The sequence below is a fragment of the Artibeus jamaicensis genome, unplaced genomic scaffold, assembly GCF_021234435.1.
Source record: "Artibeus jamaicensis isolate MK-2021 breed Jamaican fruit bat unplaced genomic scaffold, CSHL_Jam_final contig_464, whole genome shotgun sequence".
NCBI classification, from domain to species: Eukaryota; Metazoa; Chordata; class Mammalia; order Chiroptera; family Phyllostomidae; genus Artibeus; species Artibeus jamaicensis.
The window spans coordinates 7,734,585-7,760,146 of record NW_026521842.1 but is presented as its reverse complement, the minus strand read 5'-3'; the positions used below and the strand labels follow the sequence as shown (position 1 = coordinate 7,760,146).

General features: G+C 49.2%; 1 protein-coding gene across 1 annotated transcript in view; it reads left to right on the top strand.

The window, feature by feature from the left end:
• PLCG2 (phospholipase C gamma 2) overlaps positions 1-25,562 on the top strand; it is a 149,127-nt gene that overhangs the window by 93,524 nt on the left and 30,041 nt on the right. The window contains exons 20-30 of the mRNA XM_037142454.2: positions 2,229-2,409; positions 3,901-3,972; positions 7,189-7,298; positions 10,390-10,486; positions 11,812-11,878; positions 13,707-13,864; positions 17,907-18,009; positions 19,333-19,542; positions 20,948-21,093; positions 21,903-22,017; positions 22,918-23,085. Of these exons, the coding sequence (XP_036998349.2) occupies positions 2,229-2,409; positions 3,901-3,972; positions 7,189-7,298; positions 10,390-10,486; positions 11,812-11,878; positions 13,707-13,864; positions 17,907-18,009; positions 19,333-19,542; positions 20,948-21,093; positions 21,903-22,017; positions 22,918-23,085 (1,427 nt within the window). The remainder of the gene's footprint in view (positions 1-2,228; positions 2,410-3,900; positions 3,973-7,188; positions 7,299-10,389; positions 10,487-11,811; positions 11,879-13,706; positions 13,865-17,906; positions 18,010-19,332; positions 19,543-20,947; positions 21,094-21,902; positions 22,018-22,917; positions 23,086-25,562) is intronic.

The window sequence follows — 25,562 nt, the reverse complement described above, 5'->3', positions numbered from 1 at the left end:
TGTTCTGGACACACATACTTTTTCAAACTCACTTGGTCAGGATGTGGGGTGGACGTTGCTGTCCCTCGTTGCCTCTGGGAGGCAGTCATGTGAACAGACCACTGCACTGTTGTGTGACAAGGGCCACCAAGACAGGTCAGGCAGGGTGGCAGGGAGTAAGGGCTCTGGGGGATGGGGAGGGGCATGTGCTCCGGGCAGAGGAGAACGCGGGTCAGGGCCCTTTTCCTCCCCGTACATGTTTGTGAGGTGCTTCTCCTGGGCTGGGCGCGGTTCTGGCCCCTGGGAGCATGCGCTGGACCTGTGGGTGGGTTTCTGCAACAGAGGAGAAGCTTTCAGACCCTCGGGAAGAGGTGAAGTTGTTGTCTGGGTGTGAAGGGTGGAGACATCCCTTGGTGGGACCAGGTGCTCCTTGGCGAAGCTGAGACTTCAGAACGTGGCCGCCGCTGACTTGTAGCAACACACATGCCTGAAACCCCAGCTCTAGCCCTGTTCCCTCTCCTTCTGTTGCCCGGGGAAGCTCGTTTTACTTTCCTGGCCCTTCATTTATGAAGTGCCCTCCGGGTGCAGGACACATTGCACAGGGCTTACCCTGGGTCACCTGACAGACGGTGGCCCCAGCCCTGCCCAGGAGACAGGTGCCGTGGCTCCCCGGCACCGCGGTGAGGAAGCAGGCTCAGAGCAGCGGCCTAAGGAAGAAACCAGAACCTGACCCAGCTCCTGGCATCCTGAAGCCTCCCTGCCCTGGGGGGCTTTTGTAAAAAGCTTTAAAGTTAATTTTTAATTGTCTAAGTATATTTTCCTTATAAAAAAACTGAGACACACTGCAGTGAAGGCAAAAGCCCCTTGTGGTCCTGTTTATCTCTGTGCTTGTTTTGGTGGAGAGCACAGCTTTCTAACTAGTGTCTCCATCTAGAAAAACAAACACACACACGTGTGTTGTGCACCTATGGAAAATGCTTAGTACCACTTGTGCAAGGGCAGTGGGTTTTGTTTTTAAAAATACAAATGGGATCATACTGTGGTTTTATTCTGCAACTTGTTTTTCTACTCAGCAGTGTTTCTTTAAAAAACTTATTAAAATATCACTGCAAATAAGCTACTGAAACAGAAGTCTTCTAGCATTTTTTAACAGGGCTTTTTGAAGAAATGGCTTAAAGACAATGTGAGTTTTATTTAAAACCATAAAAAATGTCTCTAAGGTGCCATATTTTTAAAAAGATGAGTAGTTTACCCATAGTAACTGCTGTTAGGCAGTTTTAATAAAAAGATGCTCTTGGCTATAAAGTTAAGGTCAAAAGTTCTCTTCCCAAATGTTTCTATTCCAGCTGATAAAAGCTAGTAAGACGGATTTTTTTCTGCCTCTTGCTTGAAATGGGTGACGAAATAAAAGACTTGTTGCCCTAGCCAGGTGGCTCAGTGGGGTGGAGTGTCGTGCCGTATACCAGAGGGTTGTGGGTTCAATCCCCAGTCCGGGCATGTGCCTAGGCTGTGGTTTCAGTCCCCAGTTGGGGTGTGTAGGGAAGGCAACCGGGCAATGTTTCTTTCTCACATCAGTGTTTCTTTCTCTCTTTTTCTCACTCGCTCTCCCTGCCCCTCTAAAATCAATAAAACATATGCTCGGGTGACGATTAAAAAAAAAGACACTTTGTTTTGGGAGAAAATGCCATTGTTGACTAGTTGGGCCATTTTGAGATAAGATTTAAGGATTTAGGCGTGAAGTCCCAGAGTTGTAGAGCAGAGACTGGCAAACCTTTTCTGTAAAGGACTAGGAAGTATTTTAAGCCTTTCAGGCCAGATGGTCTGTGTTGCAGCTATGCCATGCTGCCATTGTAGAGGGAACACAGCCACAACGAATATATAAACAAGTGTGGTCGCGTTTCAGTAAAACTTTCCTTACAGAAGCAGGGGCGGGAGCACTTGGCCTGTGGGTCATAGTTTGCCAGCCCTGATCTGGTGTTCCCGAAGTCGAGTCCTGTAGCTGGGGAGGAGGGAAGGGCAAGGGCAGCCAGCGTGGAGCGACTCCTGTGCCTTCCTAGATGCAGACTCTTCCGTGTCTGCTTTGAAAAGACCCCCGTCACTGCATTCCGTGGACATGTTGCGCCCTGTTGATTGTCTGGTCCCCTAAGGATGGATGACTAGGTTGTTTCCCAGAGGAGGGAATTGTATAGCAGCTGTTGGGCTGCCAGGATCTCAGTGTGTCAGCCCCCCCTGTGGTCTTCCCCCTCCAGGGCCAAGGGCAAGGTGAAGCACTGTCGCATCAACCGGGACGGCAGGCACTTCGTGCTGGGGACCTCCGCCTACTTCGAGAGTCTGGTGGAGCTCGTCAGTTACTACCAGAAGCATGCGCTGTACCGAAAGATGAAGCTGCGCTACCCTGTGACTCCCGAGCTCCTGGAGCGCTACAGCATGGTAGGCGTCCGACTCCCGTGCAGGTCGCTGAAATGTCTTGTCGGGGTTATAATTCATCTGTTAACTCAGCAAACCTTTACTGAGCACTTAACCGTGTGTCCGATGCTGCTCCAGTTCTGGGGGTACAGCATCGAAAACAGCAGACAAAGACCCTGCCCTCACGCTGCTTAGAGTGGGGGTGACAGATAATAAAGGAGATACATTTAAAATTATACAGAGCATTGCAAGGCTCATGGGTGCTATGAAGAAAAACAAACGGGAAGGTGGAAAAGTGTATTCAGGGTGATGCAGATGCGGTTCCCCAAGGGGGTCTGGGAAGAGCTCACTGAGACTTCTGAGCAGACGGCAGTGGGGTGAGGGAGTGAGTCGCGCAGCTGTGTGGTGGGAGGGAGCACGTGCAGAGGTCTTGCGGTAGGACGTGCCTGAGGCACAGAGAGGAAGCCAGTGTGGCTGGCACTGAGTGAGCCTGGGTGGGAGCAGAACTTTGTAAGAATGGGGGTTACCCGGGGCCTGCATGGTGGGGGGCCATTGTCAGACATTGGCTTCTATTTGGAGCCATTGCAGGGTCCTGAGCAGGAAAGAGACCTGATCTGATTACCTTGTCTCAGTCCCGATCAGGTGTGTTTATTAACTGACTAGCAAGAGATTTATTGTGCACCTGCCCTGTGCCAGGAACTGTCCCAGATCCCAAGAGAGCAGTGGAACAAGGCTGCCCTGGGAAATCTGGGTTCTAGTCAGGGGAGCTGGATGACAAATGGGCACATAATTAAGATGTCGTCAGGCAGTGCGAATTACAAGGAGGAAAATCGTGCAGGATGGTGCCATAGGGGTGGGTGTTACGTTAGATTGGGTAGAGGAGGTCAGAGAAGTCCTCCTGCTGAGGGTTGGAATGTGAGCAGAAACCTAGAGGAAGGAGTGAATTGGCTGCAGTTGCTGTGACGGAAGCTGGTTCTGGATGGGGGAGCAGCCACCATGCAAGCCCTGAGGTGACTCTGAGGACAGAGAGTCAGCTGGTGTGGCCAGAGCCTAGTGGAAGAGAGGCAGAGGGAGGGTGGGGTGTCTTTTCAGTGTGTGCAGTAGATGTTTAACCAGTTCTCTGCAGAGCGAAGACCTGGTTTGTGGCCTTGGCCAATTTCTGTGGTGTAAATATATCCCGGTGGCCAGTTTCAAGGGACTGACCCTGATGCGGGTCAGGAAGAGACATACGGCCGCTCCAGCACACTCGGGGCTTGTGCTTTAACAGCGGAGCACAGCGCCTTGCACGCAGTAGGCCAGGTTAGGGCCTTTCTCAATTTGGAGAAAAGTTTCCACATTTGGGGGAACTTCTTTATAGCTTCTTACTGTCTCTCCCCGTAAGACAGGACTAAACTGAGAGGTTTCATCTCTTCTGCCAGAGGGCAGGAAACCCAAGGGCAGCTGGAATCCTTGTTCCGTGTAGGGGCTATCACAGGAGCATGGATGCTTCCATCATCTTTCTTTGTTCTTTTTCAGGAAAGAGACATAAACTCCCTGTATGACGTCAGCAGAATGTATGTGGATCCCAGTGAAATCAATCCTTCTATGGTACAGTCTCAACCTTTAATTCACACTATTTCCTGGTCACTAGATTGACATGGAGTCCACACCCCAGCTGTCACAGGGCATTTTGGGAAACTTGGCTAAAAAATATTTTTTCTTTTTGTTTTTTTTTAAGAGGAAATGATGATTGACAACATGACATTTCGTGTCATGGAAGAGATTAATAGAATTCTTCGTAACGTGACCATGCCTTGCTAAAATTCTGAGGTTTGATGAATCACCTTTGAGCCACATGGCTTCTAATTAAAAGTTTTTGAAATGTTTCTTGCTCCCTGACGAGTTGGCGGTGTTTGTAAATTCCACCTGGTTCTCCGACCTCCTCACAGTGCGAACACTGTTTCGTATTCCCACCCGCCCGTAGGCTGGATTTCACTCTGAGCCCCATGCTCCTCCTCGCTCTGGTTTCATCTCAGGTGTGGCTGGAGCCTGCAGAGGGAGAGTGATGCGAATTTTCAGCCTGAAGGGCGATCTGGCACACGGTGTAAAGTTCTTGATCAGGAAGGGGCCCCGCTGGTGGGCTCTGTGGAAAGCAGAGACACATTTATTACTTTTTAAACTTAGAATCCTTGGCCAATGCAAATCCCTTTCAGCAAGAAACGAAGCCTTGAACAGTTTTTGGCAAATGGAGCTGTGTGCAAAATGTGTTCGGAGACATAGCTTGGGAGCAAAGACTTTTATTAGAGGTGGCAAACACTTCAGTTACGAGGATGGTGTGGCCTCCTGTCAGCCAGGGGGCGGGGATGGTGGAGACTGTGGCAGCCTGCAGAGCACACTGCCCACCTCAAGGGCAGCCGCTCCCATGGGCAGGCCAGAGCACAGGCCAGCCTCCCCATTTCTCCAGATAGGCCAGTAATTTATGTGCCTTATGTGGAACCTCCACATTTTCAAATCCTGGCAACTAACTTCAGTTATAGAGAAAAGTCTTCCTATACTACACGAGGCAAGCAAAACATGACTGCATTTTGATTGCAGGCGGCTCAGCTGAGGCGAATGCCTCAAAATAAAATTATTACTATTATGATTGAAAAATGATTAACAATAAAGAAAACATTTTGAAAACAGGAAAAATCAATCAGCCTTGTCCCACCATCCTAACGCAGTCGCCGCCTGCATCCCTGTCGGGTGGTCTGCGTGTGTACGTCCCGCCACCTGCTTCTGTCCTCTTCATTCCGCTGTGCTCACCTGCCACTCGGCCACGTGTGGGCTTCTCCATCGCTAATCTTCTTCATGACCGTTTTTGTGTAACCTGGTAGGCCAAGGAATTTAGATGAAATACATGGCTTGGAGTTTTAACTTTAAAAAAGAATGTTTTCAATGCTGCACGATATTCTGGGTGGCTGTGCCAAGTTTAGCTGTGTCCCCATCAGCAGCCATGTGAGTCATTTCTGGTCTTTGCTTTTCTGGTTAACCCTAAAATGGACTTCACGCAAGAGGCTCCGGGCATCTTTTGCATTATTTCCTTTAGATGAGATCTTAGAGCTGGAATGACTAGACCAATAATAATAGGTAACATGTCAATGACCACACATCAAGCATTGTTCTAAGCACTTGACAGCTCATTAATTCTCACAACAGCCCCATACAGTGGGTACTATTTTTTGTGCCCGTTGTACAGATGAGGAGTTTGAGGCACACTGAAGTCAAGGTCACATAGCTAGAAAGGTGTGGAGCTAGAACTTGGACCCAGGCAGCTGGGTGCGAGGTGTGTGCTCTTAGCCACTTCGCACTGCTGTGTGCCTGCTTGGTCATCTGACGGGTGGCTTGTTTCTGGGCAGTTCATGAAGGACCACCTGTCAGGCTGGAGAATTGCTCCTTGTGGAAGCCATTGTATGCCACCCCCACTTCTGCCACTGGCTGTGTCTTCCTTGGAGGCTGGCAGTGACCTGTGGAGTTTCACAGGGAAAGATGTGGCTCTAATTTTCATGGCCACCCTTGGAGCAAGATGCACAGGCAGAGCAGGCTCTGTTTGCAGTGGAGGAGACAAGGGCAGGAGGCCTGGTTAGCCTCTGGTCCAAGTTCCTGTGGAACTTGCAGAACCCACATTAGATTGCTCTTTAAGGAATATCCAGGAGCTATGGCAGTGACTTATGTTAATTAATTTGTCTTTGCAGTCAGTTACCTGCCAGCTGGTTGACCTTAGGCATGGATACTTCATCTCTTTGTACCTCAGTTTTCTGACCTGTAAAATGGGCATAATGACACTGCTACCCAACTTGTTAGGGTTGTTGGAAAGATTAAAGGAGATACCATAGATAAAATGCCTAGAGCAGTGTTTTGGGCTATAGTAAGCTCTGAATAAGGTTAGATGTCATTTTTGTCATTATATGCATTATCTTGTTTAATAGGCTCAACAACCCTGTGAAGCATGTAAAGTTTTACTTCTCATTTCCCAGATGGGGAACTGAGGCTGAGAGAGCCTCACGATTATGTAGTAGTAAGGACCAGAGCAGTAACTTGAACCCCCTTGTTTGACTCCAGAGCCTCAGCTCTCAGGAGCCGTTCTGCTGGATTCCTTGTAAAACCCAGTCCCCTTCCCTTGGGTGGGGGAGGGGATGTGGCTGATCTAAACAGGTCTGACAGTTTCAGAGGTTTTCCCATTAATATTTACTTGCTGCATGAGTATTCATGTTGCCATGGATTTATGCTTGCCAAGCAGGCATTAAAACAGATTTCATTGGTGACAAATTTTATTCTGAGTAAGTTCTGGCTTGTTTCTCTCGGTGCAATGATCACCTTTTGATGGATTTCATGGAGGAGTTTCTCAGTTACTCCTGCAAAATGTCAGTGTCCTTCAGGAATCTAGTTAGGGGACCCTTAGCCTAGGTAAATATTGGTGAGGCCCAGGATGTCCAGGAATGGTATTGAGTTTGAACTTCTGGGAGGAATATTGAGCGCAGGCACTGAGGACTTCAGAGGTGCTGGTTGTGATTTAATCTGAAAGCCATATCCTTTCTTTGTTGAGGAAATTGAGCAATTTTGGGTGCCCTTGGTTCTGATCAGGCCAGTCCCCATCCCTACTCCCTGGCGACTTTTTGAGATTATGGAGCCTCTGCAATGCTTGCACTTTGCCAGCAGATGGGGCTGTAACCCTGGACTGAAGACTGCTCCCTAAAGAGAAAAACCAAATGCGCTAGTGAATGAGGAGGCTTCCCTCTGCTCGTGTCAGGGTCCTGACCTTTTCCTTTCTGTTTTCCCTGAAAGCCTCAGAGAACTGTGAAAGCTCTGTATGACTACAAAGCCAAGCAGAGTGATGAGCTGAGCTTCTGCCGTGGCGCCCTTATTCACAACGTCTCCAAGGAGCCCGGGGGCTGGTAAGGCTGAGCCACTTGGTGGATGAACTTGACTGGTCACTTTTTGGTAGTGAGACACAAGTGCTGGCTGAGCTCTGACCCCTCTTATCTGCGTTCTGAGCTGTCTTTGACCTGTTCTGCCTTCTCTGGGAAGTGGCTTGATGCATGTGTGCTCTGTTCAGAAGAGTGGGTAAGCAATAATAATAATTATTATCATATTATATCACAGGTTAATATCATATCACATCATATTATATATCATTTTAATTGTAATAGCACTACCATTTATTGAGTTCTTACTGTTTGCCAGGCACTATGCTAGTTGCTTTCATAAGTCATCTAACCAAATCCTCATTACAACCCTGTGGAGTAGAACCATGATTATCCCTGTTTTACAGATTTGGTGAATGAGGCTTTCCAAAGTTGCACAGCTATTAAAATGCACAGGCTCTTCCCATTATATAAGCCTGTGCATTATTTTAAATTCAAATTCTTAGGCAATGGCTTAATCCTGTGCCCTATGTAATGGCCCCATCCTGGGATGAAGAGGACATATTTTAGGCCAAAGGTACCTGGTGTGCTAGGGTTTATTAGCTCTTCTCTCTTCTAATGTGGGGGAAAAAATTGCTCCCCACCCATAGGCCCTGGGGTAGGGAGTTTTGTGGGGTGATTCCTACCTTAGAGTCATAAGAATTTGTTCATAACTGTGAGCACTGGCAGGGATTCAAGCACCTCCTGAAATCAGGATTTCTTCTTCCTATGAGATAGCTGAACCTGACCTAGAACTCTGGATAGCAGCTCCAATGTTTGCCTCTGTGTGTAAAGCTCTGTTTTAAATACTTCATTTGAAAAATAACTCATTCAATCTACACAATGACCCTATAAGGTTGGTTCTGTTAGTACCTGCATTTTACAGACAAGTAAACTGGCACAGAGAAGTATAGTAAGTTGTCCAGGGCCACACAGCAAGCTGAGATTTGAAGCCAGGCCTTCTGACTCCAGAGCCCACCCTCTTAACCTAACTCATGTACGGATGGAGTCCAGAGGTTTTCAAAGTTTTTTAATTTAGAGAACTCTCTCTCCAGCCCAATTCTTACCTGGGTTTCCCAGAGTCAAAAACAGGTAGCAGCAGAGCTATCTGTTGGAGCCTGGGCTTGGAGTCCCCATCTGGCCGCCCCGCTGGAACCTGGAGGTCCTCCTTGCAAGGTCCCAGCGCCAGATCGCCAACCACAGTGTTGTCCATCCGCCTCCCTCCAGAACAGAGGTTTGACTTTCCAAGGTCCCTCCCGCTGGGTGGCATGGCCAGGACCCCGTGTCGCCTCACTGTGCCTTTGCACCCTGCCTCTGTTGAGGTCTCATTTCTGTCTGTGAGGATGACTGACATACAGAACTGTGGGTGGAGCCCAGGTGATCACTGCAGTCACACCCTTGTGCATGTGGGCAGCAGCTCGCACCTTTCCGCTCCTCTGGTGTGCATGTCCACGCGTTCCCAAGGCTGTTGTTTTGAGGAGAATTAAGAGCCTGGCATGAGGGCCTTTGCTGAGGCGCTGTGGGCAAACCACCCAGCTGGGGTTCCCCCCACCTTCTCCTCCTCTCTGGTGACAATATCTAGGGGGTGCCTGTGTCAGACCCCCTTTCAGTGCATCCTCCCAAACTGGTTGCAATAGAACTGAGGGGACTAAATAATTTTTGTGTGTCCTGGGATGTATGAGTGCAGAGAACGTTCTTGTTAATAATTACGCCTGGACAACAGGCACAAATCACTCAGTTCCAGGCAAACAGTCCCCCTGGATACAGCCAGCTTTTGCCTGAGACGGCCCTGGAGGAACAAGGGCGGAAATGACGTACAACTGGGGAGCCTGTATCTACACGAGGCTGTGGCACAGTTGGCCTTTACTCGGCTTGTTTAGGTTGATACACAGTGGAATGTTTCCCACCACCCCTGGTGCAGCTTTGATTGAGATTGAGGAAGGTTTCCCATAGTGGGGGAAGTGGACTGCTCTGACGTCTGTAGGGACAGATGCCACAGGAGCACAGAAGAGCACTCAGCCTAGGAGGCAGTCAGGCAAGGCTCCCGGGAAGCAGCACACCTGAGCTGAATCTAAAGTGGTTAGTAGGAGCAAGCTGGATGTGAAGGGCAAGGACCAAGGCACGGAAGCTAGGCAGCACAGCAGGGCCACAAGTGGGGGGGGACTGGTTGTTTGGAAAGAATGTCAAGTTTGAGTCATGGGGAGCCAGGAGTCGAGGGAGGTCCAAGAGCCCCTGGGGTCAGACCATGTGGGTGCTGATTGCCAGGCTGAAGAGTCTGGACTTGATTCTGACGGGTCCAGGAGCCATCAGTGCAGTGTGGTCAGAGATGCATTCTGGAAAGTGCTCCTGGCTGCAGAAGGTGGCCCACATGGGGTGTTGGAGGGAGGAGCCCTGCGTGTCCAGGGACTGGACATGGGGAAGAATCTTGGAAATGCCACAGTTTAGTTGGGTCCAGACATGTGCATAGCTCGGTCATGTCCCGTGCTGTTATCGGTGCTGCTGCTGCTACAAAGGTAGGAAGGAGGTTGCGGGTGGTCTTTTAGCTGAACAACAGGGACACTGTTGAGCGCTTCCTGTGTACTAGGTGCTATTTAAAGCTCTCAGCATGTGTTAACCCATGCAGTTCCACTAAATCCTCTGAGGGAGGCACTGGGATTACCCCCATTTTACAGATGGCACAGAGGACCCATGTAGTTGGTCGTGAAGCTGGAATTTGATTCCAGGCTGTTTGGCTCCAGAACCTTCCTTATCTCACCCTGTCTCTGAACTCACAGTGCTCCCTGCTCCAGAGCAGAGCTTGTCTTGTGTGGCCTGTGAAGTCCACATCAAGCACTGAAACTTTTGACTTGTGGTCTCTTTGACCAAAAGGGAAGAGGATCCATGCTGCCCCCCCCCCCCCATCTTGCTCATTGCTGATAAAGAAGAGCAGGGGAGCCCTTTGGAGAGCTGCCTTATCTCAGCACTTATCTCAGCCTCTCGGGCACACACCGCCTTTCCCCACCCGCAGCTAGGATCTAAGGAGCAGAAATGGATTGTTAACACTGCCCGTGTGAGGCCCTTGATGCCCTCTGTTCTTACCTAGGTGGAAAGGAGACTATGGAACCAAAATCCAGCAGTACTTCCCGTCCAATTATGTCGAAGACATTTCGTCGGTTGATGTGGAGGACCTGGAGAAGCAGGTGAGGCTCCATTGTTGCAGAGAGGGACCTGCCGCTCCTTCAGGGAATCCATCTCCGTGGGTACATTTACACACACTGCTGAGTGGTCCCCATGGAGCCCTGGCACAGAGTGACGTGGAAAGCAGGATGGTCCCCTGAGCTGTTGTGGGTGAAAGTCATTGTGACCGACCATGTTTTAATCAGGTTGTGGTGGGCTGGAAGGCTTTGAATATTCAGGAGAAATCTCTCTAGAATGAAAATGGCCAAACAGGGAACTTGTCCTTTGCTCAAAGCAGCTTGCAGATGAAACACATTTAGTTTGGCCAGCCAGCCATTCAGAACATGCTTGGTTGTGAATAAGCAAGCAGGCCAAAGTGCAAGGTGAGTTGAGGCCTTCCTGGCGGCATTGTAAACCTGGTTTCTGTCCCCTGCCTCCTCTGGCCCAGAACACTCAAAAGACCAGCCACTTCCAGTGTGACGGCACTGCACCAGGCATGAACTCTTTGTATTGGGGACTTTAAGGTTCTGTTTGAGCCCAAGGAATTTTCTAAGGGAGTTGGGGCAATCCGGGAAGGCTGCATGGAGAAAGGCTCTCTTTGAGCCTTAAAAGACAAATTAGATATCAACAGCAAGAGACTGATAGGAGGGAATTAATTCTAGGTGGGAAGTACAGCCCAAGCAAAGGTGTGGTGGTAGGAACATGATTGTGTTCAGTGTGCTCAACCTGAGGCAGAGAAATTATGCCCTTCCTGTGTCAGTCTGTGGTGCCCTCGCCCACACAGCGTTAGCCTGGCGGAGGGGTGGGGAGTAATGCAGTGGGCAGGTGCACAGTTCTGCCAGCTCTCCTCACACCGGAGTGTTCCCTGTTGCACCTGAGCCCTGGGAGGTAGAGCTGGAAGGCTGACCAGGGCTCCCAGAAAGCCTGAGAGTCAGCTCACAGGTGTAGATATTGCTTCCACAGGACTTGGAGAGTCTCAGAAGGCTTTTGAGCTGGACTTTAGGAGGCCAGAGAGTCCCATCTCGTAATGTCAGGAAGAAGGGCCTGAGGTGTTTCTGAAACCAGATCCGTGGAAATGCTCCCACACCAGTTCTGGAATTCACAAGGCCCATTTATATGGATTGGAAAATGAAGTGCCAACCCTGCCAGCACCTGCTCACTGCTTGGTCCCTGTCAGTCACATGCTCCATTATTTAGCGCTCTCCCCCTGGACGTATCCTGTAATGAAAATGCATTTTAAATAGTTCCTCCGGCAGTGTCTCTGCTAAACAGTGTGCTTTGGAAACTGGTTGTCTTTTATGATTATACCTGTTAAAACTAACATGAGGTATGTCTTATTTCTTCACAGATTATTGAAGACAATCCCTTAGGGTCTCTTTGCAGAGGAATACTGGATCTCAATGCCTATAACGTAGGTGCGTTCACACATGGCCTTAGCCTAGATTCCCACCCAAATCCCCCCACTCCCACCTCGAGTCTGGCCTCAGAACCACCCTCTCGCTGAAGTTGAGTATTCAGCCAGGCTGGTCGCTGATTTCAGTGTTAGGTCTGCTATTTGTATCTGCAAAGTGCTAACGCTGAGTCTGGTGCAGAGTAAGTGCTAGACGGGTGTTAGACGGTGTTATTCCCAATGTCATCATCATTTCAGGGATCTGCCTGGGTTTCCCATGCTTTTCTAAGAGGGGCTGGGCTCTTGGCCCGGCTGTCACAGAGCATGGAGTTGGGAGTGTCTAGTTCTAAGCCCAGCTCTGCCTCCTGGTTGCTATGAGACCCTGGGCCTGTCACTTCTCTCTGAACTGCCACTTCCTGGCTGCTCAGCTGGGCATCAGGAAACCTGGCCTGCCCACCTTGGAGTCTGGTGCAAGGGGAGATGTGAGTGCATGGCTCAAGCACACAGGTGCATACAGCGGTGCAGGGGCTTCGAATTGCAGGGGCTTCGAATTGCAGGGGCTTCCTGAGCCCTGACCATGCCCGCTTTTAAGTGGGGACATAGCAGCTTCCATTCGAAGGGACTGAAGGCAGTGAGGAGAACAGTCTGGGCAAGAAACCTCTGCAGCGTTCTCCTTGGGGCAGCCCACCTTTCCTGCTTTCTGCAGGTCCAAGCAGCCCATCAGTTCATCAGCCTGGGTGTGTTCCCTCCAGGGCCTTTGCTGGGGAGGCCTGAGCGTGGTCCAAGGCCTCAGATAACAGTAGTGCTGGGAAATTTCTGCTTCAAGTATCAGCACTTTGCTTTCTCCATTTATTGCCTGTTTGTTTCTTTCTCGACAACGATCTGATAGGGTAGGTAAGAGAGGGACTCTTGGTTCCAATGAACAGGTGAGAAAACCAGGCCTGTGGGCACCCACGAGCCCTGCCTGAGGTTCCCAGGTGTTGATGGACGAGCTGGGACTCACTCGTGTTGCTCTTTGTATCGTCTCCTGCACCATGTTTACAGGGCACAGGTACAGGGCTGCGTGGTGACAGACAGGAAGCTTGGGGTCTGGTCTCATTCAGGCCTCAGCTTTGCCATTACTAGCTAGGTAACCTTGCATGTGTCACGTTCCCTCAACAAGTCTCTGTGTCCTCCTGTGAAATGGGTATGACAAGAAAGCACCCCAAAGGATTGTGATAAGGACGAAATAAGATACGTGCGATCTGCTTAGAATAGTGCCCAGCACATACGAGCTCAGAGAAGTTAGTGAATAATCTTAGTTGGCAGGTTATTTCTCTTCTCCTAGCCTTAATATTCTTACCTAGAAAACACTTTCTCTCCAGACAGAATCTCTTCCCTGGCTCCCTCCTACTGGCAGTCCTTGGTGTCTCTTGGCTTGTGGCTGCGTCACTCCGATCTCTGCCTGTGTCTTTAATGGTCGTCTTCACTGTGTCTGTGTCTCAGATTTCCCTCGTCTTTCTCTGATAAGGGCACTAGTTCTTGGAGGTAGGTAGAGTCCACCCTAACTCCACAGATGGTCTCATCCTGAGATCCTTAGGTGCATCTGCAGAGATGCTGGTTCCAACTAAAGTCATATTCATAGCCACCAGGGGTCAGGCTGTGGCAATACCTTTTTGGAGAACACAACTCAGGCTGCTGCTCACCTGAACCAGTAACGTGTGTCAAGAGTCCAGACACTGCCCGATATGAAACAGGTGTCCCAGTCAGCCCTGACCGCTGGGCTCGTGACAGAGAGGCTTGGGCAATGTGAAGTTTGGCCTTTGTGGCTTTCTGACAGGCTGATCAGGACTTGTGGTGTTCTCTCCCCAAAGTGAAAGCCCCACAGGGGAAAAACCAGAAGCCTTTCGTCTTTATCCTGGAGCCCAAGAAGCAGGGGGACCCTCCGGTGGAGTTTGCCACGGACAGGGTGGAGGAGCTCTTTGAATGGTTTCAGAGCATCCGGGAGATCACCTGGAAGATTGACACCAAGGTAGGCCCTCTGCTCACCTGGGCTCAGGTGGGCCTGGTATTCTTAGGCTCCTGGCACTCTATGGAGATGTAGGTGGGTCCAGGCAGCAGGAGGAGCAGGCCCAGGGGCCACACAGAATTCGGAGCAGCAATGAGGTGGGTTCAGACAGTAGGGTAGCATCTGTGATTTTGACAGAGGAAAGGGATGTTAGATGTCCTCCTGGGAAGCCTCAGAAGGCTCAGAGTGTGTGCAGTGACTCTTGATGTCTGGGACTATATCTTAACAAGAAGGGTTTGTCTTTCATATTGTATTTTCTTGTCTCTAAGAATTATTCAAAGCAGGCTGGATCCCTCCCACAGTGAGCATGCACTGGACTGGCCTCCCTGGGCCTGCAGTGGACTCTGGGAAAACTGTATTGACAGGACCCTGTTCTCTGCCTCCAGAAGTTTGTGTGCTTACGGAGGAACTTCCACTCTTGATGGGCATGAACTTTGCAGGGTTATCCTGAGTGGTGCATTAGTGTTGGGCTGGAAGTGTTTTGAGAAGGGTCAGGTTCTGGGTAAGAAGAGGAGGTTTGGTTTGCCTCCTGGAAGGGCTGTACCCTGGGAAAGTAACCAGATGTCTCTGGGCCTCCTCTTCTGCCAAATGAGGAGCCAGGCACCTAATGGAAAAGGAGATGTGAGGATGAAATGAGGTGCGGCATAAAAAGGGTGAGGCATGGCGCCTGGCATTCAGCTTGGGTGCAGTTCCTGATGGTTTTAACTGTCACGGCATGGTCACTCCAGGAGGGTGTGGGGAAGTGTGAGGTGCCATCTGCTCTTTCTTGTGTCCATAGAAATGGGAAGAAATTTTAGGGTTTCCCACTTGCTTCTAAGACAGGTCTTGACCCAAAGGACTGACTTTAAAGTTTTCCCAGGACCTCTTGGGCCCCTCAGTGGGTCCTCTTCCTTCAATGAACTTGGAAGACCAGGCACCAGTAGCCTAGTCTCTCCCTCCTCTTGGGGGACCTCAAGCTTGGCCAGTCTCCATTCACTGTGACTTACCCCTTCTATACCCTGGAGTGGAGTCCTCATTTTTAGAAGACTTTATTTCTTTTTTTTTAAAATTAATTTTATTTAGTTATTTTTCAAGTACAGTTTTTTGTCTATTAGAAGACTTTATAGAGAGCTGGTAGGCTGAGCACCCTCCCTGGTGGGGCTCGTTGTCTTTCCCGTCCTAGGATCTAGTCAGAGGCTTCACACCTGGGTCATCATTCTTCCCAAGGCTTGTCACACATCACCAGTCACTCATGATGAGCTGTGGCCCGCAAGTTTCTTTCTTCCCACTTTTCCTGGTGGAAGCATCTCATTTACCCCTGTGCCTTCAGTGTATTACAGCTCCCAGACACAGGGGGGCGCCACGCTCCCAAGGCTCATTTGAAAGTTCCTTTCCCTCTATCTTTCAGATGTGTGTTCACATAGCTGTTGAATAGCTGTCATCATGAACTGTATGGCGCCATTTGCCAGCATGTGACCCTCTTAAGTATGTTCTAGTATTTGTGATTCTGGGCACTAAAGCTGAGGATGGAGAAAAGCACTAGTGAGAAAGCCCTTAGCAATTGTTCTCTGGAGCCTTGGGTCTCAGGGACCCAAACCTCTCTTGAAAGGGGGGCTGAGTGTTGGGCGCAGAGTCGCACCCATGGTGAGGACACTCTGCCAGCTGCGTCCTGGCCCTCCACTTCTTATGGAAAAAATGTGACTTCACTTGAAGGTTCTCTGCCCTTTTTTTCTCCTCACCTGCATGGTTTCTGAAGTTAAGCCTCGCTGTTCAAGGCTCCTTTGATCTACATTCCTCTTTAATTGGTTTTTACATCCGTTAAGATTTCATTAGAAAAAAATGGAAAAGTCTTATTGCCTATGAAGGGTTAAAAAACAGGAGTCAGCAGAATTGATTGAGTCTTGCCCTGGGCCCAACCAGCTGTAAGAAGAGCAGGTGGGGGCTGGAGGAAGGAGGCCCCATCTGCCTCTGGGAGAGCTGTGTGCATGTATGCGTGTGTGCGTGCGTGAGCTCTCCGCTTACTGCTCGGGGCTCCTGGCCTCCCAGTTGCGCCTGTCCCTGCAGACATGCTCAGGGCCCTGTGATTCTGCACCATCTCTGGCCCACTTTAGTCCATGGAAAAAGACCAGCCACCAAAATCCATCTAGTTAGTGAGCTTCCAAAGCCTGACCAAGGAAATGTGCTGCGACTTCATATTCTGAGAGGGTCCGACGGGCAAAATCTGCCAGTCTGGAGAGTAATGGTTACAAGATTCTGAGGAAGCAACTGATATTTCATCTTAAACTGATAATGTCTTCTGCTAAGGTTTTAAAAAAATGAAGTCTATAACTTGCCATTGCTTTGTGCTTTGTGAGGTCAAAGTTCCATGATTCACCATATAGGTATTCCCCCCAACCCATACCCCCCCCACATTGAAAGCAGTCCTTCTGTCATTAGAGCCGAACTGTGTTGTTGCTGTGTTTCCTGTTTGCTAACAACCCCCCGGGGAAATCACCAAGCCGATTTGACACAAGGTCTAGGAGAAAACACCCAAAGTCCGAAAATAACTAAGGCTTTGTTTCCCTGACGGCATTTTCCTATTGACTATGCAGCTGACTCTTTGCCTCACTCCGGGCCCATCCCACCTACTGCAACGCCCTCTGGCCTCAGCGCTGTGGCTGTGGCTTGCATTGAGAAAGTGTGGGAAGGGCTGGTGACCTTCCATTTAGGTGTGTGTGTGTGTGCGCGCGTAGATGAGCTAGCTGCTAGAACAAATTTTGGAGGCTTCTGGTCACACTGAAATCTGTCCTGGTGATATGGTCATTTCTAGGGCGCATATAACAGGCTCTTCTGCTGGTCACTGATTGCTAAGGTCCACCGTGCCCCCAGGATTTATGTGAGCACTCATGGGTGAAGGCATTCTTCCAGAAGAAATCTGGTGCCTATACCTGCCTGTTTAAAGAGTGGACTTTGTCCATCATTGTCTGGGGGACATTTCTGGAGCAACCTGAGCATCCCCCACCTGTTGTTTGCCACATGCCTGGAGGGGTGCCAAGGCCTCCTTGTTTAATTCTCTAGGAGTGGGGTACTCGTGTTAGCCTCACCTGACAGTTGAGGAAACTGAGGTGCAGAGAGCGAGCCTATAACCTGCCCAGCTGACCCAGGTAATAAATAGCAGGGTCAGCTTTCAAACCCATGTCTCTGATTCCAGTCCCCACCGTCCTTACCACTGTGTTCCATATCCCCTCTTTCTCCCCGTCACCTGAACACTTGCTACCCGTGGGGCCTGCTCTCAGGGGACATGTCTCAGTGGGGAAACAAGGTCTGGGCTGTAGTGATTAATGACATCAGTGCAGGGCAGTATGAGGCTGAGCCAGGCCAGGCCTGGGTGAAATAGCATCCTCGAAGGTTTGAGGGAAGCAATATCTTTTTCCAAGTTCTGACTGGAGTTATCCAGGAAGGCTTCCTGGAGAAGGCATGATCTGGGAAGGGTCCAGGAGCAGGAGGAATCTGATGGAACAGCAGAGGCGGGAGGATGGGGACTGTAGGCTGAGGAGCCAGGAGGTCATTGCTGTGGTTCCAGGGACCTGAGCTGTGAGCTCTGGGGCATTTTAGAGAAATCAGAGGCAGGCGGGAACTGTGCACATTGCCTCAGCCTCAGAGAGGAGGGGTGCCCAGGCCAGCAATTTATGACAAGGATGCTGTGTTCTCCAGAGCCCAGGAGGACATGAGGTCAAGGGCTTGGAGAACTAGAATTGGATGAACTGGAACAGTGGTTCACAGGCCAGCAGAGGGTTAAGGAGAGTGGTGTGGTGACCGCAATCCTGGGTGGAAATGACTTGGTCAAGAGTTTCGACAGGAAGAGAAGGAAAGACAGGAGGGACAGGGGAAAGGAAGACATTCAACCACATTAAAGATCTGAGTGTGCAGGAGGGCCACGAGGAGAGACGGCAGTCAGAGGGGAGAAAAGCATGCCAGGTGGGCTGGGGACTGGGATCCCTTGGGTGCTGGCCAGACGGCCGAGACTAAAGACAGTTGGCCCAAACAGGAGAACAACATGAAGTACTGGGAGAAGAACCAGTCGATCGCCATCGAGCTGTCGGACCTGGTCGTCTACTGCAAGCCAACCAGCAAGACCAAAGACAACTTAGGTACTGTCTCCCACGACTCCGCCTCCCCACATGGTGAAAACCCTTGTTCCTCCGAGTCTGGCGTTGTCACAGGGCACAGCCAGTGTGGCTCCTGCTCATTCTTAACTGCTCTAGGCAGAGCTTCCCCTCTCATTTGTCCTCAGAGCCAGGGTGCTAGTTACACAGGCCCTCCTGACACCTAAGGAGAACAACCCTCTCAGGGGCAGGGCAGTTTCCTACTGCTACTGTAATAAGTTACCGCAAACTTGGTGGCAGAAAAGGACATATTTTTACTCTCTCAGTCCCGGAGGCCAGAGTCAGTATCTCTAGGCTAGAATCAAGGTGTGGACAGATTTCAGCCACTCCTTCTGGATTCTGGTGGCCACCAGCATTCCTTGGTTTGTGGCTGCATCATTCCAATCTGCCTCTTGGTCACATGTCCTTCTCTTCTGTGTAGTCAAAATACTCCCTATTAAAAGGGTCTGTGGTAACATTTAGGGCCCAGATAATCTCCCAATGGCAAGCTCCTTAATTTAGTCATATCTGCAAAGCTCCCTTTGCCATATAAGGCACAGAAGGATTCAAAAATCACTTACACCAAATTCTTCAATGTAGCTAGTTCTTTGACTTTAGAATTATCCCATTCACATTTCCTTCCTCCTTTCTTTGAACCTTTGGAGCAGATCCTATCTTTGGTCTCAGGAATGTGTGATTCTAGGACCAAGGACCAGAGGAACAGCACCAAACCCCAGAATTAATGGTCACTAGGAGGCTGTTCCCCAGGCACCTCCACTTTGCAGGTTTATGGGCTCTTCCACCACAGCAGGACATAAAGGAGCAAAGCTTCACCCAAGCATAGAATTGTTTGCATGTTCCCCTCCCTCTCCTCCCACTTATTCTCCCCCTTCTCTCACTCAGCCTTTCCTGCAGGCAGTTCATTCTCCCTCCACCAGGAGGCTCGGTTCACTCATCTGAACCTATGGCATCTCTGGTGAGGAAGCCATTCCTAAGAGGGGAGAATCCACTTTCCTCCTACCTGCTGATCCCTGAGGCCATTTCCTGACCCTCCCCCTTTTTATACTTGTACCACTTTGGTGGTTTCTTGTGCGGGGCTGCCAGTAATTTTAAACAAAAAGAACATTACAATGATCCTAGATGAAAAGACTGTGGGAACACTGGGATCCCTTTTAATAGCCAGGACCCCACAGCAGTCCCAGTTATGGGACTGGCATCAGGCCCATGTGCATGTCTTGTCAGAGGGCTTCCTGGTTTCATTTTATGAATCTTCACATTCAGATAATGCATGAGACACACGATAAACGGCGACTCTGTCTCTTGGCGCAGAAAATCCTGACTTCCGAGAAATCCGTTCCTTTGTGGAGACGAAGGCTGACAGTGTCGTCAGGCAGAAACCCATCGATCTCCTGAAGTACAATCAGAAGGCCCTGACCCGCGTTTACCCGAAGGGACAGAGGGTGGACTCCTCCAACTACGATCCCTTCCGCCTCTGGCTATGTGGCTCCCAAATGGTGGCACTCAATTTCCAGACCCCAGGTAAGGGCGACAGCTTGTGGCCAGTAAATCCAAGATGATGGAAGTGTCATTCCAGGCACAGACTTCTGGGGCCTCTGGTGGAATATGTTGTCCCAGTGCCTGTGGTTTGTCTTAGGAACTGGTTCAACCAGCATGCTAGTGTAAGGCTCATCAGTTGAATAGAGTGACTAAGGGGACTGATGGGCACATCTGACAGTAGGCACTTGTATTCGGCAGATTCTATGATGGCAAGTGATAGACACTGAGTTAGTCTGGCTTAAGAAAGAAAAGAAATTAATTAGCTTACATATTTTAAAAAGCCTAGGAGTTGTACAGTTTCAGGCACAGCTGGATCAAGGTGTCCAGTAGCTTCCTCTGTACTCGTCTTTCTTCCTGGTACATCTGTCTTTGAGGGCTTCATGCTCAGACTTTCCTTCAGAGAGATTCACATGCTGTAGAAAATCAACATGCGAAATTCTTTTTACATAAACAGTAGCATAAATCACAGTGTTTTGTACCTTTGTTGTTGTTTAAGTCTCTTTTGGGGATCTGTTTATCAGTTATCTCCTTTCTATTGCTTTTATGCCTGCATAGGATTCCACTGACTAGAACCATCATTTATTTAACCAGGCCCCTGCTGAGGCACACTTAGGTTATTCCCCATCCTTTGCTATTCCAGATGGCACTGCCTTCCGTGAGCATCTGTGAGACAATTCTCAGATGTGCAGGGTGCGTTAAACAGCACTAGCATTTCAATCAACTGCCCTGAGGACAACCACTGAACACATGTGTCCAGGGGTGCCTGAGCTGAGACCCTCGGCCATGTGCTTCTCTAGAGATTGTGGGTGGGAATGCAGACTGGTAGAGCATTTGAATACACCCTTCTGGCATAACTTCACTCGCTTAGTTTGATCAATCTTTGCCCATCTGATAGATGAAAGTTGCCATCACACTGTCATTAAAAAACTTTCCTCATTGGTGTTGCCCTTATTTTGAGTCACATGAACTAGTTTTTCTCTTAAGTAGGAAGCACTTATCAATAGCTCTCTCCGTGGGTCAGCTTTAGATGTATTTATTTATCTGTTGTTTGAGTTAAAAGGACTTAACTTTTATGGAATTTTTTTCTATGTAGACATTTTTAGCTTTGAGTGGTTTGTAATTTTTTTTATGGTTCTGGATTTGGTGTCATACTTGGAAAGGTGTTTCCTGGTCTGAGATGTTTTTAAAAGTCCATGTTTTTCTTCCAGTAATAAGGGTTTCCAGTGGATTTTTTAAAAACCCATATTTTCTTTGAGTTTACGTACGTGTTTTAACAACTGGCTCATATTATTTTGGGGGGTAATCACTTGTGTAAACCGTGGCCCACCAGCCCCAGAGGCCAGCCTCTCCTGCCAGACTTACCTCAGTGGTTCCCTTTCCTTCCCAGACAAGTACATGCAGATGAATCAGGCCTTGTTCTCACTCAATGGGAGGACCGGCTACGTCCTGCAACCCGAGAGCATGAGGACGGATAAGTACGACCCCATGCCACCTGAGTCCCAGAGGAAGATTCAGATGACCTTGACGGTCAAGGTGAGGCCCTGCTGTCCTCCCCTGCCCAGGGAGCAAGGGTGGCACTGGGAGGCCCAGCCCTGAGCCTAGTGATGCCTGTCGTCTTGTTTAAACCATCACCATCCAGACATGGCTTGAGAGTTCACGGGGGGTTCTCCTGGGTCCTGGCAAGGATCGTCTCTGGCCAGGAAAAGAGGGAAAGAAAGCATGTGGGGAAATGGCCATTTGGTCTCCATGGAGGGAGAGTTTGTCCCCACAGTGTAAGGGTGAAAGCTTTTAAAAATTCAACTTTCAGAGAAGTTTTGTGAGAATTTTAATTTTTTCCTCTCTGGGAAAATACAAAAGGTAGAAAAATAAACTGCATTTCTTAGGAAGAAAAAAAATGAAGCATTTGTATCCAAAGGCCTTTAAAAGAAAATCACACACTCCTCTAGCCTTTTCTCAGAGTTGGGAAATCAAGTGATTAAATGCTCTGTAGCTGTAGGTGCCCCCCGGCGCCTGGGCAGGATGTGTTTTGTGTTCAGGTGAGGCACACCTGTTCACTTTGATGGCAGCAGGGTGCTCTGATCCTGGCTCATCTGAACAGCTCTGGGGATCCACCCAGCTCTCCACCCCCATTTCCTCATCCGTGGGGGGGAAACAGGGGTGGTATCCGCTTCAAAAGGTTGTTAGGACTTCCCCAATAAAGAAATTGAGGCTGGCTTTGAACTCATATAGTCTGATGCTAGAACCAAAAATGAGCTCCCTGCTAGACCACCTCCCAGCTAGAACTTGTTAGCTCCTTCCACAACGGCCTGGGAGAATCCCAGCACTCACCTTTGGTGCCCTAGGTCCTTGGGGCTCGCCACCTTCCCAAGCCTGGACGAAGCATCGCATGTCCCTTTGTGGAGGTGGAAATATGTGGAGCTGAATATGACAACAACAAGTTTAAGACGACGGTTGTGAGTAAGTTGTGTGGGTCCTTCCTTCTCTCACACTTCAAGTGAGTTGTGTCCCATGTTGGGGTTGCCCTTCCCTGGAAATTCTGTAATGCACTTTGGTTGTTCGGGTCTTTCCCTTCATCCCTCTTGCTCACTACAGTCCAGCTCCGGGAGGGGAAACAGAGGACCCGATGATTAAATAGTTGGACTTGTACCCAGTACTGTGATTCTGCCTGTAACTCCAGCCAGCAAGGCTCTGGTTCCCTGTGCGGCAGCCCCGGCTGCTTTACCTCTGTAGTCAAGCCCAAGAAGCAGAGACACACAAAGGAGGTGACTGTCTGACCCAAAGGCTGCAGCCTGACCTGGGTGATCTTTTCCCACAGAGGGCAGGGAGGCCTAGACAAACGTGTGTTCTTCCATTTTAAGCCAGGAAGAAACCATGAACTGGGGGCCCTTTGAAGCCTGGGTCACGGCCCCCCCGTGAAAGGTGGCCCAAGGACAACTCACACGCTGACTGGTGAAACTGGCGTTTGTGAAGGGTGGCAGGTTGATTGCCTGCCTTGCTCTATGAGGCTGGTTCTCCCCTGACAACTACAGAACCCATGCTGGCTCTAACTCTTCAGATGCCCAAATGCACCTCGGTCCTTCTTGCCTCCTCCGAGCCCCCCCCTTCCACATCCCAGGAAGTTGAGATGGGAGCCATATAAAGGGATACGGGGTCCTCCCCCTCCTTACTCAGGCCTGTGACAACAGCTTTACCAGGATTGCTACCGGGAAAAAGATTATTAATATTTTCTCAGACCTTGGCATAGATGCATATTTACACGGTTGCTAAGGAGATTCAAAGCTGATGAATGTAGAGATGTTTTTTTCCAGGAGGGGGCAGCACGAACAGGGCCTCTAATAAGCTTTGATCACCTTCCAGATGACAATGGTCTAAGCCCTGTTTGGGCTCCAACACAGGAGAAGGTGACGTTTGAAATTTATGATCCAAACCTCGCGTTTCTGCGTTTTGTGGTGTATGAGGAAGATATGTTCAGTGATCCCAACTTTCTCGCACATGCCACTTACCCCATTAAAGGAATCAAATCAGGTAAGCGACTTTTAAGATGTTCAGTTTGGGCTAGCATTGTTCTTTGGCCTATGCTGATGGCTTTAAAAAGAATAAAAAGCATTTTTCCTGGCTTTTAGGAAATCATTGCAAAACTGATTAGGTGGCTGGAACAGCTCATCTCGTGGTACTTCCCTGAGCTGGCACATGTGCAGCCTACTGTTTAGCGCAGGGGGGAGAGGACCAGACGGGATGCTGGGCCCTTCAAAGTCGGACGTCTATGTGCAAAATTGGACACCTGGCTGGTTTTCCACCTGGCACTGTGATGTGATTTCATTTGGAAAGGTTAGAAGCCTGTGTCTGGTTGGAGCTCCCTCCCTCTCCCTAGCTGGGAAGGAAAAGGCCCTCAGCCGCTGGTGGGAGTTACAGTTGTAGGTTCACCTCTCCTGAGTCTTCTGGGCGAGTGGCTGAAGCTTTCAGAGCTTCGTTCTTCTCTTCTATAAAAGTGGAACAGTTGTTTTTTCTTCCAAAACACAAACCAAGCTGGGTCATGTGACCAGCTCTTAAGAATCAGGAGACTCAGACCCACCCCTCCAAGCTTGGAAGATGCTCGGGAGGAGATACGGGAAGCAGCACTGTGAGCTTGGTGCTGCTTCCTGTATACAGTTTGTCTCATTTACTTACCTGCTGGATTTTGTGTGGTGTTTGCCAAATACTCTCCCTTGATGTTCAGTTCCCTTTCTCCTTCCTTTGTATTTGAGACATTAGAGCACAGATCCTTCTGGACTCCTCACGATGTCACTGTTTCCCTGTTTTCTAAGCATTATTTTTCAAGAGAAAAAGGTCACTCTTGTTTTAGTGATTTATATACAAACACAGTCTTTTTTCTCTTCCTGTTTGGAGTCCTTGGGTCCTGTTTTTTTAAATCATAAATCTGATCATTCCCACCACTGGGCACTTGCCCAGGTAGACATGCTGGGACCCCAGCTAGAAAATGCAGGTTCCTGAGTCCATTCCTCGGTGGGACTCAAGCAGCTCCGGTTGGGATCTAGGACCCTGTGTGTTTAGCCAGCTCCGTGGGTGGCATTTTGAGAAAACAGCTAGACTGAGCCTGCCCCTCTTACCATCATGGAAATGAATTCATAGATTAAGCAAGAACTTAAAAAATGTTTAAACTGCCTTTTAGCACTTTAGGAACACCCCGCGTCCTAACTTACTCTAATAAGAACAACAGGTACTTCTTTGTAAGTCCCAGAGGCCGAATATTTGGCAACCTCACTTGGATTACTTGCCCACTACATTGTAAATGACGTTAAATCCAGCAAGTTAGGTGCAGTTCTTAACTTTGTATATTGGTTCTTTTTCTTTTCTAATCCTCACCTGAAGATATAGTTATTGATCTTTAGAGAGAGAGATACATTGATAGGTTGCCTCCGGTACATGCCTCAACAGGGGATCAAGCCTGTAACCTTTAGCTATATGGACAGTCCTCCACAACCAACTGAACCACACAGCCAGGGCTCGTAATTTGCCTCTTTTAAAATAAATAACGTTCAGGACAGATTCCTGTTTATGGTAACTATGCCAACCTGTTCCTAACCCCTGTCCACTTGAAGGATAAGGTATGTGAGCAAGGCAGCCCCTCCCAGTGCCTTGATGAATCCTCCTCAACAGCCACCAAATTGTATCAGTTCATCTAGAAAATGCTATGACTTAGCTTGGAGATTTAACAAACAAAGCATAAAGCTTCAAGGATGATGAAAACTGTGACCCTTCACCCAACTGTGAGAGTCTCAGTAAGACCTCTCCTTTCCCTCTCCTGACAGTGCCTGGCACATCCATATTTATGGAGGGAATGAAATACAATGTGCATAAGGCATTGGGGGCCTTCTGAACTCAAAAATAAACTTTGCCCATTGTCATTAGGGATATGCTTAAGCTTTTAAGCCAGTTGGAGCTCAGGAAGAAAAACATCATTTATTGTGTTAGGTCCTTAAACTCTTTCTCTTCTAATCCTTATAGCAATCCTGTGAAAGAGGTTTTTATCATCTCTGCTTTTTAAATAGAAGCACTTTGGGGCCTAGAGATGTTAATTAACTTGCTCAAGGTCACACACCTGTAAGACCAGAGCTGGGTGCGAAGCCAGGACGTCTGACTTCAAACCCATGTTCTTCCTGCTCTCCAGGCTTCCTGTACTCCTCTGGAGCCAAAATACTGCTCACTCTTCCAAAGATGTCTCTAGCTCCCTTTCCTCTGTGACGCAACAAGAATAAAAACAGAATTAAACAGTTTTTGCTGAAATTGGCAAACCCCTTTCAGTCCTACTTCCCAATATGCAAGAAGGGCCACTCATAAGCATGGGACCTGGGCAGGGAGAAGAGGTACCTGGAGCTGGAGACGCAGAGGGGACAGGGCCCCCATCTGGAGGCATGCACTGAGTGCAACAGGACCGCTCTGCTTGGAACAATAGCTGGAGGGCACGGGCTGCCTGGTGGGCTCCTTGGACACCAGGGAGTGCT